This window comes from Crotalus tigris, unplaced genomic scaffold (genome assembly GCF_016545835.1).
Source record: "Crotalus tigris isolate CLP2741 ecotype Arizona unplaced genomic scaffold, ASM1654583v1 scf7180000017611.44802233496:7321179, whole genome shotgun sequence".
Taxonomy (NCBI): Eukaryota; Metazoa; Chordata; class Lepidosauria; order Squamata; family Viperidae; genus Crotalus; species Crotalus tigris.
Genome location: NW_024096511.1, coordinates 6,479,827 through 6,496,714, shown reverse-complemented (window position 1 = coordinate 6,496,714; position 16,888 = coordinate 6,479,827). Strand labels below are relative to the sequence as shown.

General features: G+C 36.8%; 1 protein-coding gene across 3 annotated transcripts in view; it reads left to right on the top strand.

Annotated features, from left to right (window-relative positions):
• The window catches only part of NKAIN2 (sodium/potassium transporting ATPase interacting 2), a 533,834-nt gene extending 517,641 nt beyond the window's left edge, over nucleotides 1-16,193 (top strand). For 2 of the 3 annotated variants that reach the window (XM_039325494.1, XM_039325476.1), the window contains 2 exons: nucleotides 9,422-9,503; nucleotides 14,226-16,193. In XM_039325494.1, the coding sequence (XP_039181428.1) occupies nucleotides 9,422-9,503; nucleotides 14,226-14,235 (92 nt within the window). In that variant the 3' untranslated portion in view covers nucleotides 14,236-16,193. Of the gene's footprint in view, nucleotides 1-9,421; nucleotides 9,508-14,225 lie in introns of those variants that run through there. The other variant, XM_039325485.1, reaches the window with a different exon arrangement.
• Nucleotides 16,194-16,888: the final 695 nt, after the last annotated feature.

Here is a 16,888-nt window from a genome sequence, read left to right as displayed (position 1 = left end):
GTGAATAGTGCCTCTCCCTCCACAGTCTTTTCAGTTGCAAGCATGTGTTTGCTTTTTTCCACACAGCTGCTTTCTTCTATTTCATGTTCTATTTCACAAGCCAGATCTTACCTGGCTGCTACTGTAACCTCTTTGTTAATTGTCCTTGGTGTCTCACAGATACCTTTTGCCAGTAATATTGCCTCACTTTCCTTTTCACTTTAACATTCCAGTACATTCTGTACATAATTACTGACTTAGTGTACATAATTACTGTACATAATTACTGATTTAGTGTCACTAGTGTAACGTTGGCTAGATATAGACTGAAGGCTTTTTTGAGCCTTTCTACAAAATATACCTAGTATTTTGAGGTCCATTGAAATCAGCTCGATTGGAATATGTACTGGATGAAATTTCTAAACAAGAAAAATAGAAATTCAAAAGTGAGCATACAGGTACATAAGAAAAACAACAACCCTCGTGTCCAGTCTAATCCTTTATATACTTTTTGGAAGTAAATCCCACAATGTGATTTGTTCACAGATAAGCTGGATGTAACTAGTTGTTTCAAGTTTTCTGCATTAGTTAAAACTTTGTGTTTGTTTTGTTCTGTTAACAAATTTTTTTCACTGTCAGTTTTGTTCATAAGCAAAGCAAGATCACCGATGCAGATATGCATGGGTGTAATTTGATTATGTGTATTGTCTACCTGGATCTTTACATCTGAACATCCCAACAGTTGGTGTTGGCGATCTCCCTCATCTTCCTTTGTCTAGCTTAAGAAAAGGGAAAAGATAGGAAAGAATGGGTACAGCCAAATAATGCAAGTTAAGCACTATTAAAAAGTCTAAAATAGACAAGTAAATTAACTGAATATCCTATTTATGTGCATTTTTATTTTGGGGAATGGTTCATGCCACCGGATTTTATGAGACAATAAAATTCTGAATTTTATAAAGGGATAGCAATGCATGTATGAGCAAACCAAATGAGTGTAGGTATCTCTCTCGCTCAAACTTTAGATATTAAATGTTGGGGAAATGGTTTTGGTCTTGTGTTCCAAAACTATATGTAAAGTGTGGTGCTTAGGTCTCTGTTTATTTTTCACAAGGGGTATTTGCATTTCTTCACATTTGGTATATGAAGAGAAATGGGAATGAAAAACTTTGGCTATTTTCTATAGGCTCTTGTTACTGTACATTTATCTAGCATTGTTCAATTTGTCACCAGATTTGAACTAGTTCAGATCTAAGAGAGATCTCTGAAGAAAAAAGAATAAAAAAGAACTAAGGATAAGCATTTTCCCGTTGATGCTGATACAAACACAAACATTCTCTGACAAATTAGGTGAAATTACATTCCGTCGCAGTCTGTTAAGCATTCTTAAGTTGTGTTGGAAAGTTCAGTTATGTGGTTATTGCTATAATAATCTTCACTGTAAATGTGTGCCTCTTAAGTCTTTTAAGTATTATACAGAGGTGGATATTTAGGACATGTTCTTAATGTTTTCCCCACATGGACATCAAAGATAGAGCATTGCATACCACACTCTGTGGTACATTGTATTTCAATGGCCACGTCTATCAGCCAATTACAGAAAGGTTGTGGACCTGGAATGCTGACTATACCTTAGAGCAGTGATGGCGAATCTTTTAGAGACCGAGTGCCCAAACTGCAACCCAAAACCCACTTATGTATCGTCGGGTGCCGGGTGGGCATGACCCATTGGGTGGGCATGGCTTCGGTGGTACTGGCAGACTGGGTTCAATCAATCAATTCCAACTTTGTGAAGTCTTTTTTTTCCCGCAAGAAGTTGAAATTGATTGATTGATTGATTGATTGAACCTTTTTTTTTTGCACATGGTGGCGAAGGCCTAAAGCGAAAAGCTTTTATAAAACCCAGCTGAAGGCCTATGACTGGGGCAACGGTGCGTGTGCCCACAGAGAGGGCTCTGCGTGCCAGCTGTGGCACGTGTGTCATAGGTTCGCCACCACGGCCATAGAGTATGCCATACAACCTGTAAGATTGATGCATTTCACAACAGTATATACAATCTATATCAGTATATCACCTGGTCATATTTGCTGGAGGCAGCTCGTTTGAGGAACATGTAATGTATAAAACTAACATCTGAACTGGATAGGTGGATTCTGTATTGACCAGGCAAGGCTTGATATTATCTAGTGCTGCACAGTGAAGAATTGTAAAGTCATGTATTTATTGTATTATTCTGGTTCAATCAGTGTCCACATCTCCAAGGGCATGAGTCTCTGGCATGAAGACATCCTAGAATTTCACATCATGAACCAATCTTTTCTAGGGAAACACAATTCTTTTGAATAAATATTGAAACTGTTATTACTTCATCATCTAGATGTCCAATGACAAACAGCAACTTTGTCTTGTAAGGATTTAAACTGGCCATGTTTAGTTATCATCCAGAACTTTATAGCTTCCATGCACTAGTTCAAGACTTTCACAATATCTCTGGCTTCGTCCAGAGTACCAATGTATAACTAAATGTTATTGTCCTGTTCCAGGCCAAGCACACACAAATGCACAAAGAAATAGCTTGTACACTTTACTAAACATGCACACACGTGCAATTAGAAAAAAGTCCCCCCCCCAAGGTTCAACAAATTTGGCTTACAGAATTTCAAAATCAAAAGGTGACCAGAAGAGTAATCAAGTGTAGTCTGAGAGTTAGAGTTTGTAGAAGGTTTGGCAGCTGGTCCACTTTCAAAGTCAGGGTTGTGAGGTTTAAGAGCCAAGGCGCACTGATTGGGAATTAATGGGCAGTTATCATCAACAGAAGGAGTTGAGTTTGCTGCTGTAGTGTTGTTTAGCAAGGCGAGACTCTTTCCTCACAAGCAGTCTTGCAGAGTACCTTTGCTCTACTAACTTTGCAGCCCACCAAAGTTCTTGTGTTGGAAGGTGATGGTAATTCCACACCTTCATCTTTGGACAATAAGGACAATTGCTGTATGTCTGCTGGGTGCTGGCCAGTCCCATCTCCTCTACCTGCTCAGATGACTGTCTGAGTGACTTTGGAGCTGACTACTCATAGTCTCTTGGCACTTGTTGGTCTCTTTCTCTGACTTTGAATCTGAGCCACTGTGACAATTGCCTACATATTGATAACACCTCATCCCAAACCAACAGATCACCTCCTCCAGCAGTTCCATGTACATGTTAGATAATGTGAATATTGAGCCATGGGGAATTCTATGTAAGATTTCTTAAGAACTGGATCACCACTTTTTTCCATGAGACAAACTGTAACTTCCCATTCAGATAGGAGTGAAACTATCACAAGCTGATGCCTCCAACTTTCAATTGCAAAGAGAAACTAGGGTTACTGGTATTGAATGCTACAAGGAGATCTAGTAGAGCCAAAGGGGTGCACTCCCAACCATTGCCACTTCTGTCCCATGAACAAGTATGAATCCTGATAAATAAAATCCAGATCATCCATTTCCTCTAACAACTTCTGTGGCTTCTTATTCTATCTTCTCAACAAGCTTGCCTAGAAAGTTGGAGTCTGGGCAGAAGTTATCAGTTACGACTGGGTTCATGAAAGGAATCAGCAAGAGGGGCCACTCAACCTTTAGTGCTGGTGGCATTATGCCACCATTACTGATGACATTGTTGTATCATGAAATCATATAATAATGCCTAGTGAAGTGTTGACAGTGTCCCAGACCCAAACATTCATTTCCTGCCTGATACCCCTCAGGAAACAGGAAGCCTATAGCCTTCAAAACACAAAATGCCCTAATGACATCTTTAGTCTCCACAACTCAAGGAATCCCACATTACCGTGTAAGACATTGTCTCATTCAGCACGGTAGACTCTATCCAGACCTGAGTGGATAAGGGCAATTTCAGTTGGAAGATCACCTGGCATGTCTGTAAGAGCCTAGCTTTTCTCACCTTTCCCAACAGAGCTGCTGATGGAAACTGCAGATGCAATAAGGACAAGGAAGAATTGGTGCTTTGTCACTGTTACTGCCACTATGTAGATTCAAACCTAACCTCATGCCAATGGTTAGTCACATCCACTTTTAGTTTTTTCTACCATTGTTGCTATTATTATTATTATTATTATTATTATTATTAGATGCTTTAGGCATCTTTTCAGTCAGCTTTAGACATAACTTTTTGTTGAACAAAAATATTCTCTATTTGGTATAACAGACAGGGCTTTTTTTTTTTTTTTTGTCATAGAATGCCCAGAATGGAGTTCCGGCACCTTTTTTGGATGGAACCTTGTAGGGTAGGCAAGGCAGGTTGTATGAAATGTGTGAGTTCCGGCACCTTTAACAGATGTAATTATATAACATTTTCCAGTCTAATTCAGCCATTACAGTCAGAATATTTCCATTTGATCTAAAATCAAGTGAAAAAAATTGCAGTGGCTACATTTCTTAAATGAAATCATCAGTTACAGGAACTAGTAATGCGAATTCATCCTTTTCTCCATCTGAAAGATGAAAAGATTCTGCTTTTAAAATAGGCCATTGCAAAGTATACAAAAGCCACAAGGGCCCTGTAATAGAATACGTAGCTTGATATTTGTTTGAGTCTTTTAGAGATATAATTTAGTAAAACACATTGATAGATACACTCTAAATAAGTCCTTTGAGGTTGTTTATTTTCTTACATTGGGGGGGGGGGTTCATCTCTTTAGTTCCAGCCTTATTTCCATCACTCTCACCATTTATCTGAATTAGCTGACACAGGATTATAACAAATTAATTCTGTGTATCTGAGAAAATGTATACAAGTTTTAGGATGGGTGGCTTAATAAGAATTCCTGTAAAAATGCATAGATGCTTAATAGTCATTACAACAAATGAAATATATTTGCAATCAAACAATATTTTTATTTATTTAACCTGTATGGAATGGGTGTTTCATCCCCTAACCAGAAAACAGCTAATCCTTCACTTCAACCTAATATGGGATTTTTCCAGATGGAAGGCTACAAAATCCTAGAGCTACACACTAATTGCTTTTCCTCTGGATCCTACAAATGGAATTGCAATAGACTTCTCACACCATGATTGATGTAGTGCTTAGTATGAATATCTATTGGGTATGCTCTGTCTACACCAGTGAAGGCAGGGAGAGGACAATTCCTTTTCTTCCTGCCTCCCTAATATCATTCCAGGCTTTACATCACAGTGGCTGGTGTTTTTTATATATCGTTTTGTCTAAAAGTGGACAGATAGATTTTTAAAGTGCCCTACTGCCCTTTTTCCATTGTCTCTTGCTGTTTTGGATTGCAAAGTGAGCAATGTAGGGAGAAAATTCACAGTTCAACCCAGCAATTTCTTTGTTGTTACAAGATGCAAAGGCTTCCTGCTGTTCTTATCCAAGAGGATCAGAGAAATAAAACAGCTCTGAACTAGCTTTCCATCTTCTCTTGTCCAAAAACTCTGGTCTGTGAAAGTCACCAGAGATTAGGTTGCTATTTCAGATTTCTTCCTTTCATTGTCTGGGAAGCATTTGCACACCTGTGGTAGGAAAAAAAGGCCTTGGTGCCACCCATGCATCTCCCCATTTTGAGGGTACTAAATATTACATCTTTGCAAAGGATTTTAATGAGATGCTTTGTAAAAGTCCAACAGTAGCACAAGCAAAGCACCCATCTTTGAATCATGGAAGCAGCTATGTCTTTTTCAGACGCAAGTGGCTGTTTCAAAAGCTCTTCACAACTGTCTCCACAGTATACATATGTTGACATATACAATCCCTTTGTCAAATCAAGTATGCAGAGACAGCAGGAAGAAGCCTCCTAAGTAACTGTGCAAGCCTGGAAAAATGTGTGGCTGCCTTAGTAATCCAAGCAGAGGCTGAATTTCTTACATGTTTCAAAGTACCATTTTGAAAGGTTATTCACATCCCTACTAAGAATTACAGGTAGACCTTGATTAACAACTGACCTGTAAGCAACTATTCGGTCTTAAGGCCACACTAAAAATGTAGCTTTATGACTGGCCCTTAAAAGCATTGCAGTGTCCCACAATCATGTGATTATGAGCTTCACAGCCAACTTCTGACACTCAACGGAGAATCTGGCAGTAAGTTGTAAGCCTCGGTCATGTGATGTGCTTAATGTTTGTAGGCAATAGAATATGTTCCATTAACGACAGTAATGGAACTGATGTCATAAGACAGGTAAGATCACATGACATTTCACTTAATGCCCATGTCACCTAGTGGCCAAGTGCTAGTCCCAATTGTGGTTATTAAGTGAAGTCTACCTATATTAGCTCTAAAGGTTTTACATCTGATGCTTTGCTTGTATAATTCTATTCCGCTGAAATTTCAGATACATTTTTTTAAATCAAGTTACAAAGTAAAGTTGTATAGTTCAGTTGCTAGCCAAGTGTAAAATTTAATGTTACTGCTAAGAACCATAGCTGCTTCAAATCATCGAGATGCTTTAGTAAGCTGCTAAATTAGTGCATGCATAATTTAGAACTGGATAGTATTATGTTGTTGTTGCTGTTGTTGTTATGCTGCCCAACTCCCTGTAATTCTGAGTAGTTAAAAGACATAAAAATTGCCTACGTGACACCAGAAGTGCCAAGGTCTATTGAGCATTTCTTTTGGTGCTACTAGATTCTCTCTTCACACGATTTTTTTCTGCTAGTTTCTGGCATCACATTTGCAAGGGAATTTTATTTTATTTTATTTGAAAAATTGTAAAAGATGGATGGCTACAACCCAGTTCTTTGCTTAGAAATATGTTCACCAGACTAGGAAAAGAACAAATCTAAGCTGAGATAATTTGGAGCATCCTGCAGAAGGGAGGGAGAGATAGAGGGGCTGACAGATAGCATCATCCTGAATCAGACCTTTCTTTACATCCTCATGGCTGTCATTCTGTGCATGCATGTCCTGAAACCAGCCATTTTGTGAAAGAGCCCTCAGGTTTTCAAAATTCCAGAAGGGCTCACCAGCTCAGAAAGTTTCAGGACTATGCTTGAGAATGTTTAACAGAAATAAGAGGCAAATCTAGATAAGAGAATCAAATTATGTTGGCTTGCCAACACAACATTCCCCAAAGCAGGAATGAGGCTGAGCAAAAATAGTGATTGCATGCTATTCTCCATTTCCCTTTATAATTAAGGTTTTATGATTCGCAAATAGGAAGAAACAGTGCTAGGAAAATCTAGGGGAACTGTAAGAAGTTGATTATATTATGTTCATGCATCACCTTTTGCATGTGAAATGTAGTTAAGGGCAATTTATATATCCAGGTACTAGCATGTTTGAATCTTCTATTTCCTAATTAATATTTGCTGCATTCTAGTGTAAAGAGAACTAAACCCTCAGTGAAATCATCAATCAAGCTTACTTCCAGATAAGCATATAGATTTGGGGGCTTCGTGAGATTTAATATAATTCCTTCTTTTAAAAGTATTTCTAAGCCTTTGATGTTTTATAGTGAGAAGATATCTTAGCACTTTTATGCTTTTTCTGAAAGGAGAAGCTTAATTAGTAGTGATATTGGATGATTATTTTTCAAGATACAAAGCAAAATTCTAAAGAAGTTTTGATAAATCAGTTTAGGAGTGAGAGCATCTGTTGGTATTTATTTTATATCTGTGTTATTAGAAAGGAGCTGATGAAACTTTTTGCAGCTTTTTAGGCTCTTCCAAGCTAAAATGCCTAGTGGTAAGAACAACAATTGGGAATATGTTCAAGACGTCAAAATAAAAATTTATTTCAGGCTGGACTCTATGAAAAGACTGACAAGACTGAGTACATGGTACTATAATGTGGTTTATTGATATTGGGCACGATTCTATGGCCCTGTGCTATTTAGTGCCATCAGATCGGGGAATGTGTGATGTTTTGGAATATTCAGAGTTATCCAAAGCAAAGTGCCTGAAAGGAGGACCAAGTCAAGCTAAGGGAAGTGATTTGATTGCATATCTGTAGTGCAAACTGAGCATAATGGTGATTTTATTGTTACAATAAATATTAAAATAATTTGTGAGATAAAATTGCAATTTAGCAGGGTTATCCATACAGTTACTATACAAAATGTGTTAACTTATTGTGCTGGGTCAAAGAAAATGTAAGGTTAGGCATGTCTCCTTGGGAATCTCCTTCACAAACTGGTCTCTCAGTTCTGTATGATATTTGGCCAACATGCAAAAATTCTGGGAATTGAGGTTCTGAAAGCCACTTCTGAAAGACCAGAGGTTCCCTATATTCAGTCTATACCAGTGGTTCTCAACCTGTGGGTCGGGACCCCATTTGGGGTCGAACGACCATTTCACGGGGGTCGCCAAACAACGCAGTCCGCCATTTTTCCCCCCTTTTCCTTAGCTGTGCTACTCCCTTTTATTCTATTGGCTTTTGAAAGCCAATAGAATAGACTCTCTTGAATAGAGTCTAATTCTATTGGCTTTCAAAAGCCAATAGGAATTGTCCAGGCTGTCTCTGCCCTGCTGAGCCCGCCAAAAGTCCCATTCTGCAAACGGTGCTGCACCAGTTGAGTAGTCCTCGACTTACAAACGGTTGAGTAGTCCTCGACTTACGACCAGTTGGGGGTCACGGCATTAAAAAGGTTGAGAACCACTGGTCTATACAGTCTTTAATACCAATCAACATATGGAGATTCCTTGATGCTAGACCAAATTATCTCTGAAAAGAGATAGGCTGAACTAAATATATTTGGTTTTAGATGTGAGAAAAATAGCAATTTTATATAAAGTATTTGTTAGCATTAATATTTATCAATACAGTTAATATGGGTGTATGTTTTGGGATTTTATTCTACTGACCTTATAGTCTAAATGCATGAACTTTTTTTTTCTTTTCCCTATTTCCTTGCCTGTTTAAAAGTTTTGGAGAAATCAAAATCAAAATGCTTTTTAAGTCATTTTTTTTTTTTTTTTTTTTGGTTGATGCTAATAAGTTCTCATCTCATTGCAGATTTTGGCTTTTTCCCCATGGATCATTACAATCGTGATTTTTTTCTCTTTTTTTCCTCTTTCTATCTTTCCCTCCTTTCCTCCCAGGCTGAAGCCTTTTATTTTTTTCAAAAGCATTGTCCACCTTCTTACATGTCTTTTTCAGAGAATCACAGTGTGAAAGCAAATATATAATACAATAACCACAACTAGCTAAAACATTTGAAAGTTGCAAAGGAATGGTTTTTGCACTGTTTGCAGCTTCAGCAAATGAGCAATTTACACACACCACCTAGGCGGACTGCTCGCTGGCAGCAGAAGCGATGTGTAATTATTTTTATTATACAGATAAATACTAATAAATCTGTGACTGGTGCCTGCCTGAAGATAGGAAGAGAAGCTGCTGGCCGATGTAGTCTTTGTTTAAGGTTGTTTTAAAGTCACGGTACTTAGCTCTTCAAAGAATGATGTCAGCAATGAAAGAAATACCTTCCTTTTTCAGTTGATTTCATAGGTGGATTTGACTCTTACGGCTATCAAGGCCCACAGAAGACGTCGCATTTACAGCTACAACCAATGTATTTGTAAGTATCTACATTTATGTTTTTCAGTGGAATGCTGGAGACATACTAAAAAGCTAAAGAAAAATTACTTATTGTAATTCAAAGAAAATTATTCAGTGATACCTGAATAATGTTAGTTCACAATATACTCACAATAAATTGTTACTTTTCTAGTATGCAACATTTTGTCCTTTGGCTTGGCATAAAAGCACTGAAAGGTAGAATATAATGGTGACAGATTTGTTAGGCGAGTCAAACTTTGATTGTCATTAATCAAATCTGCTTCATCAGGAAGAAATTAATGTGGCCATTGTACTGAAATCAACTGGCCTTCTTTATGGACAATCAGCTTACTACATTGTGTGAAGTGTTCTCCATTCCCTGCTCCTACTGTTGAGTTCAGCTTGTCCATATAGTGGTTGGAGAACATATGAATATGCATTTGTATGCAAGAGGATGTGACTGTTTTGTGGTTCTGATAATGCAACAATCTCCTAAGTTTAGGGGCTGAGTCAGTTTTATTGAAAGCAGCAGGCTGAGGAAGATCCAAGCCTTGAACAGTTTTCTGCAAAGCTGGCTGAGGAATTCTGGGAGTTGAAGTCCACAAGTCTTAAAGTTGCCAAGGTTGAGAACCCCTGACCTAGGGAATCCCAGATTTTAGGGGCATTGAATACAGTATCTCTGTGCCCAGTGGTGGGATTCTAATATGTGAACAACTGGTTCCTATGTGGATGCCTCTTCCGGAAGTCTATTCTGGGCCTGGGCAACAAAAAATTAGCTACCAGTTCTGCCAAAGTGGTGCAAACCAGCTGAATCCCACCACTGTCTGTGCCGTTTCGTTTCAGTATACAATGTTAGCATGGAATTGGTCTGCCTATTTAATAAGCTGCTTTCCAAAGATTAAATACTACATGTGACTTTTTCTTAATGTTTTCAGCAGCTTCTGTGTGGGTAGTCGTGAGAGCCGCAAACAGCAGCACATGGTCCTATCATGGCTGTGGCTGGGAAATTCTGTGGCTTTATCATAAAGTTTTTCAATTGCATGTGCCCAGAATAATGTTTTACTCTCTCCTCTTTTGTTGTTGTTGAAATGTTATACAAGTCCTCATTCGTTTAGTGACCGTTCAAAGTTACAACGGCACTTTAAAAAGTGACTTATGACCATTTTTCACACTTACAATTGTAGCAGCAACCTCATGGTCACATGATCAAAATTCAGATGCTTGGCAATTGGTTCATATTTAGGACAGTTGCAGTGCTCCCGGGTCATGTGATCACCTCTTGCAACTTCTGACAAGCAAAGTCAATGGGATAGCCAGATGCACTTAACAATCTTGTTACTAATTTGTGATTCACTTAACAAAAAGATAAGAAAGGTCATAAAATGGGGCAAAACTCATTTAACAACTGTCTCACTTAGCAACAAAAATGTTGGGCTCGATTGCAGTCTTAAGTTGAGGACTACCGTTACACCTAACAAAACTCTACTCTGATTGTATTTCTTCTTTTAGGTAGTATAACTTGCCATGAACAGATGGAGCCTCCCAGCTGAGAGATTGTTCCATTCTTTTTATGTTCTCTGCTTAGAGAGTAGCTGTTTGTATTTACAGAGCTTATTAAGCCTTGCTGGAAAAAACATGAATCTGTAGGGCTGGAGGAGCCAACATAAATTTTGAAATGTATAGCTGAGACAGGGAGCACAGAAAGAACATTTCAAACTCTGTTTCATTTTTAAACTGCTTTCTCATTGACGGTGTTGGTAAATTCAGCATAATATTTCTAGTAAAGCAACAGAAGACATGTTGTCACAGTCTGGCAAATTCTTACAAGCCAACTGACATTGAGAAGAAGCAGGTAGTCCAGCTCTCTTGTTTCTGCAGAACTTCCTGATATAAACGAGGACCTTTCTTCTCAAAAAAGCAAATTTGCTTCAAATAAATTGGAAGATTTATAGTTGATGTGCTCTGATACAGCAGCTATCTACATAGTGAAATTTGTACCATCTCACCCATCACATGCCACCACAGCTCCTATTTTCTCAAATATTCAATATTCAATATCCTTTTCTAAAGTAAATGGATTCACACCATATGATGTGTATTTTGACTAGTGCAATGTGTAAACTCAGTCACTGCTGCTGTAAACCATTGTTTATGGGTTAGTGTCATGTAAATCCATCTGCCTCTTATTCAGCAAACCAGGATTTTAAAATGATAATTATATAAACCATGGTTTAAAACAAACATAGCAATGACTGCAACATGTTTCTGGGCTATTTTGTTGTGATATATTGTCTAACAAAAATTATCTGTCTCCTATTCCATATCTATGTTATTTTTTTTCTCCACAACGTAAGAGTTTGATGAGAAATGACTATCTAGTAGTAGTTTAGTAGAAGTAATAATCCTGGGATTAGGAAGACCAAGAAAGGATATCATGTTTCAGATGATGGGTGCTTTTGGATACTCAGTTTATGTTAATCCTATACATTTGTCAACATTTCAGAAAGTAAAAAAAAGTGCTACGTGTTACTGGTCACGGAGTTGTGGTGCCTCAGGCTTAGTACCTTTTCTTGACAGATTAACCTCCCATCCACTTGCTCCACATGTAGTCTATAATTTTACTTATACTAAGCAGGATCACTTGCCTCTTTTATTCCTCTCTTTTACTCCTCAAGTTTTACTTTATTTTGCAAAACAAAGTGGTAATAGTCCTGTCCAGTACCTTCATTCCTCTAGAAGGTCTCTAAAGGACACAAGGCAAGGAAGGACTAAAACTGCTGAGGCTAGGGACTACCTTAGCTGTTGAACCATCTGTGCTTGGTGATCCAGCTTAAACAAAATCACTGTTAGTGAATAATGTAGGTAGGTCATCTCTAATTCTAATGGTCCAAAAAGACATCATAAATTATTTGCCTCCAATAATTAGTAAAAACCCTCAAAAGTATGTTATTTCTTTTTTCTCCTAATCATCTATTAAGGGAGAAGAGAAAGAATAGGGGAAGGGCAGAGAAGATTTAGAGAGAACTAGAAGTGCTTGGAAATTGTTTTCCTTTCATTTATTAAGAGGCTGAGGCTTCTGCTTCAGTTGACACAGTCAAGCACATCTTAAGCAAAATTCTCTTATGTCCTGATTTATGATAAATAAGCGGTCTAAATGTAGCGTAATAAATATAAATAACCAACCTGAATATAACATAGAATACTGCAGTGATTATATTCTGTGAGGCTTTGGCATGTCAACAAGAAAGCAAAACTTTGGCTTTGTTTCTGATTCTCAGAAATGGATTTTTATCAATAGATTAAAAATTAGTGCCAACTAAAGTTTGAGTTATGTAATAGAAAATATACTCTATGAATCTAGGAAATCCTTACAGAAGAGATACAGTTGAGTTGACAGAAAAGAGGTGGGAAAGAAAGGAAAGGAAAGGAAAGGAATCAGATGCTGGTTGTATTGGAAGAATTGCTCAATAATAGCTCGCCACTATTGAAGGTTTTGGTATATAATTGTGTGAGGTATTCCAGTCATGCATGTTCTCTCATCTATATGGAGCCACAAACCCAATAGCATATAATTTACTTCATTAAGTGAATCCTTTAGAGTTTAGATGAAGGAAGTTTAGATCCTATGAACCATCTAAACCATATTGGGATTCACTCACTGGGATCAGTGAAGATTTAGACCTTTTACATTAATTCGATCATTTGTAATCTATGGAATGTATTTATGCATGTATTATTAAACTTTTTATGCTGCCCAAATTCCAAAGCCTTTAAAGACTGCATTGCCCTACTGCATTTTGCTATCACATTTCCCTGTCTTCATTTTGCTGTGCTTCTTCTCTAAACTAGAAGAGAAAGCTTTAGAGTGTCATTGTTTTGATTATAATCCACTATGTCCCTAAGAGCCAAAACAAATGCCACTTGTATCATATCCCCTTCTATAGTTCAGTGAGATTTGATCCTATTGTTCCATTGAGAAACAGATAATAGTTATCACCTTATCACTCACAGTGCCCAGATAACATGAAGAAAATAGAGACAACTCTAACTGCTATGTGCTGATTATAAAATGGAATCAAAAATCTAAGGCCATCTAAACAGTGTTGAAATAGAATTCCAGCTGCTTTCACCTTTGGTCCTATGGAGGAGTTTCTGCTAAGACTTGTAAATTGGGAAGTAAATACTAGATTTAGAGAAATTCTTAACTCTTATGATTCCCTCTCCCCTTAACAGGAAAATGCCTCTAGAAAAGCCAATCAACTATTAAATAGAAGCATGAAATGGAAAAAGACCACAGTCTCAGGGACCCTCTCCCATCTCTTCAGCTTTCAGATTGTTGCAATTGGTTATACTGGTAGGAAAATGTTAAGGTGAATAATGTATGCAATAGTATACATGTGTATCATATATCATGTAGTGATACACTACCAAGAATATCGGGTGTTATTCATATAGAAAAGACAATTGGACTTCCAGGGTCAAGCCAAAATACCTGTTTATTATTTCAGTTAACTTTGAATTGTTCTAATATTCTATAATAATAACTGGTGTGGCATTTTTTTGTTTTGTACTGAGTTTAATTGTAGTTTAAATAAAAACTTTCAAGTAGATGCAAAAATGGACTAAGGATAATTTTGGAGAAGGACCATGAACTAGGCTCATGCTGCTGCTCAAAGGGAACTGATGAGGTATAAATTATATTTGTGACAAAAAAATACCTTCTTTTTCTCTTTCTTTCTAGGTCTAAGTAGACACAAGCTAAATCTGTCCTGGGGATGAAAGACTGGACAAAGATCTACTTCTTGCACAGCCTCCTGCAGGTTGCGGAAGAATGAAAGAAGACCTAACTTTTCTGTTTCAATATATAATAGAACACTCAGAGACAAGGGCCTCTCTGTCTAGCTAGTACTGGCAGAAGTGCACAAGATCCAGTCCCTCCCAACTTTGATTTTACAAGTTCCTCACAGAAGGTTTAAAAAAAAAAACAGTGGTGCCATCTCCTGGGCACTATCTACCTTCTGCACCTGCCTCTGATTTATGAAACAATCTCATGTCTTTTAACTATTTGAGGCTCTTTTGTACTCTGTCTGGAGCCATGTCTTCTTAGTCCATACAGATTAAAGATCTTTAGATAAAGTTGAAGCTGAAGTCAGTAGACAGGAAGTTGTTTGCCCTAAAGGCTGTTTAATATATGCTTGCCTTAACCCATCCTGAGTCACACACTGAGAACTTTGATGAGAACTCTCTGAAATCACTTCCTTTAGGATCAGTCATACTGTTCATGAATTCTAAACAAAAGTTATAAAGCTGTGTCAGGTAATAGACAACGCTCCCACCTTTCTGGAGATGACTGTACTAAAAAAATAATCTATCAGAAAAAAGTGCTTTATGATTAAGCTTCCAGAATACTTGGTTTCAAATTACCTGCATGTATTTTAAAAGAACTGGACACTTTGGGAGCTGGGAAAAGCCAGGAAAAAGAATTTTTACTAAACAATAACTAAAGAAAGCGCAAACTCAGTGCTCCTTAACCCCACTGTTTTAGTGAATGCACTCTAGGTGCTTTTATAAATGATTCTAACCTACGTCTTTTACTAATAACAGAGATATCTGCATATTTCTTATCAACAGAGGCCAACTGCATAAGTATTAACAATGTTTACTCTTTTATAACTAATTCCAGTTGAAAACCTTATGTAAGTGAACTTTTTTTAAAAAAACAACAACAACCCTGAAAACCTGCAGCATATAAGATCTTTCTGGATTTTGTTCTTTTTTGTTTTTAATTTGGGGTGGGAGTAGTTGCCTTGGTGAGATTTTTGAAAACCTTTTTTGTGGTACTGGGGAAACTATTGTGTGTTAGAATGTGTATCTTATCTTCCTGTATTTTTGTGGCTAAAAAAACCTGTGCTGTTATGTAGTTGGCAACAAGATGCCTTTGGAAACTTTACTAGTAGGTCAATGTCTATGAAATACTCTTGACTCCTAGAAGCGTCTGTATTCTGAATTTGAGCTGTATATTCAACTACTGCAGTGGCTTTTCTTTGGGAAGAGTTATATTGCTCAGGCTTTTTTTAAACTTGAATTGCCCTAATTTCTTTATTTAAAAACCAACAAATACATCAGCCTTAGGCACTTGCTGGGTTAGGGTCTTCTTAGCCCAAAATAACTTTTGTCTGCACTTGCCAAATGTTTCAATTCTATATAGTCTAGATATCCACCATGTAGTAACTCTCAATGCAAGTTCCTTAGAATAAGACAGTTCATCTTTTACCCATTATCACCAGTGCATACATACCAGTATATTTACAAAAATGCCACCTGAATGACAACAGAACAGATATTTCTAACAGAAAAAAAACACTAGTTGGTTCCAGCAATAAATGTCACATCAGTAACAGCGATATGAATGGAACATTACATCGACCTATAATACAATAATGAAATGTATATAAAATAGTGGTTAGTACTTGAAAATTCCAAGAAATATATAACTTATAATTAAGTCTCTGCCTGGTTATATCAATACCAGTGGTAATAAGGATAGTATATGTACTGTCACTTTAGTTACAGCTTCTAAAGATGCTCTCAATTTTAATGGTTGTTTGCAGTTTCATTATTTTTGGTCAGGATCAAGAGCCACAATTCTTTTTTTTTTATTGAAAGTTTTTAAATTTTACAAAACAAATCCCTTCCCCAAACCCCCACCCTCCCATACCCTCCCTCAACCTTCCCAGAGCTGAGTACAGGCTTAATTAAAATTTTCAAAGAAAATAAAAAATAGAAAAAAAACTTAAAACACATATAAATCCTAAACAAATCTAAATACCTTAAATTAAACAAATTATCTTCTCTAAAACATAATAGTTGCAAACATTAAACACACATTATAATATACTTTTAACATTTTCTAGTATTGTACTTATATTATTATCCATCATTCTATATAGAATCCCCAAAACACAAATTTAAACATTACTTTCTTTAAATATCCATACCTACAATATAAGATCTAATCTCCCTCTTTCTTTACTCTAGAGCACAAAAATAAGCATATAAACATTCATTATACCATTAAGACTGGATACTCTTTTGAATAGTTAAACTAAATACTTATATTTAAACTTCTTATCTAAAATTTTCATTCAATCTCCATAATCTTCTCTCCTATCAAGAAAAGAAAAAACTTAAAAAACATATAAATCCTAAACAAATCTAAATACGTTTAATTAAACAAATTAGCTTCTCTTAAAAATAATAATAATAGTAGATCCCATAAACATAACTTAAAACATTAAAATTCCCTTATACCTGTTTAAATCTTTACCAATAACAAATTCCTCCACAGTAAACACATTCCTTCTCTTATCCATAAACCTCTTAAAGGTAATTCCAAAAAGTTTG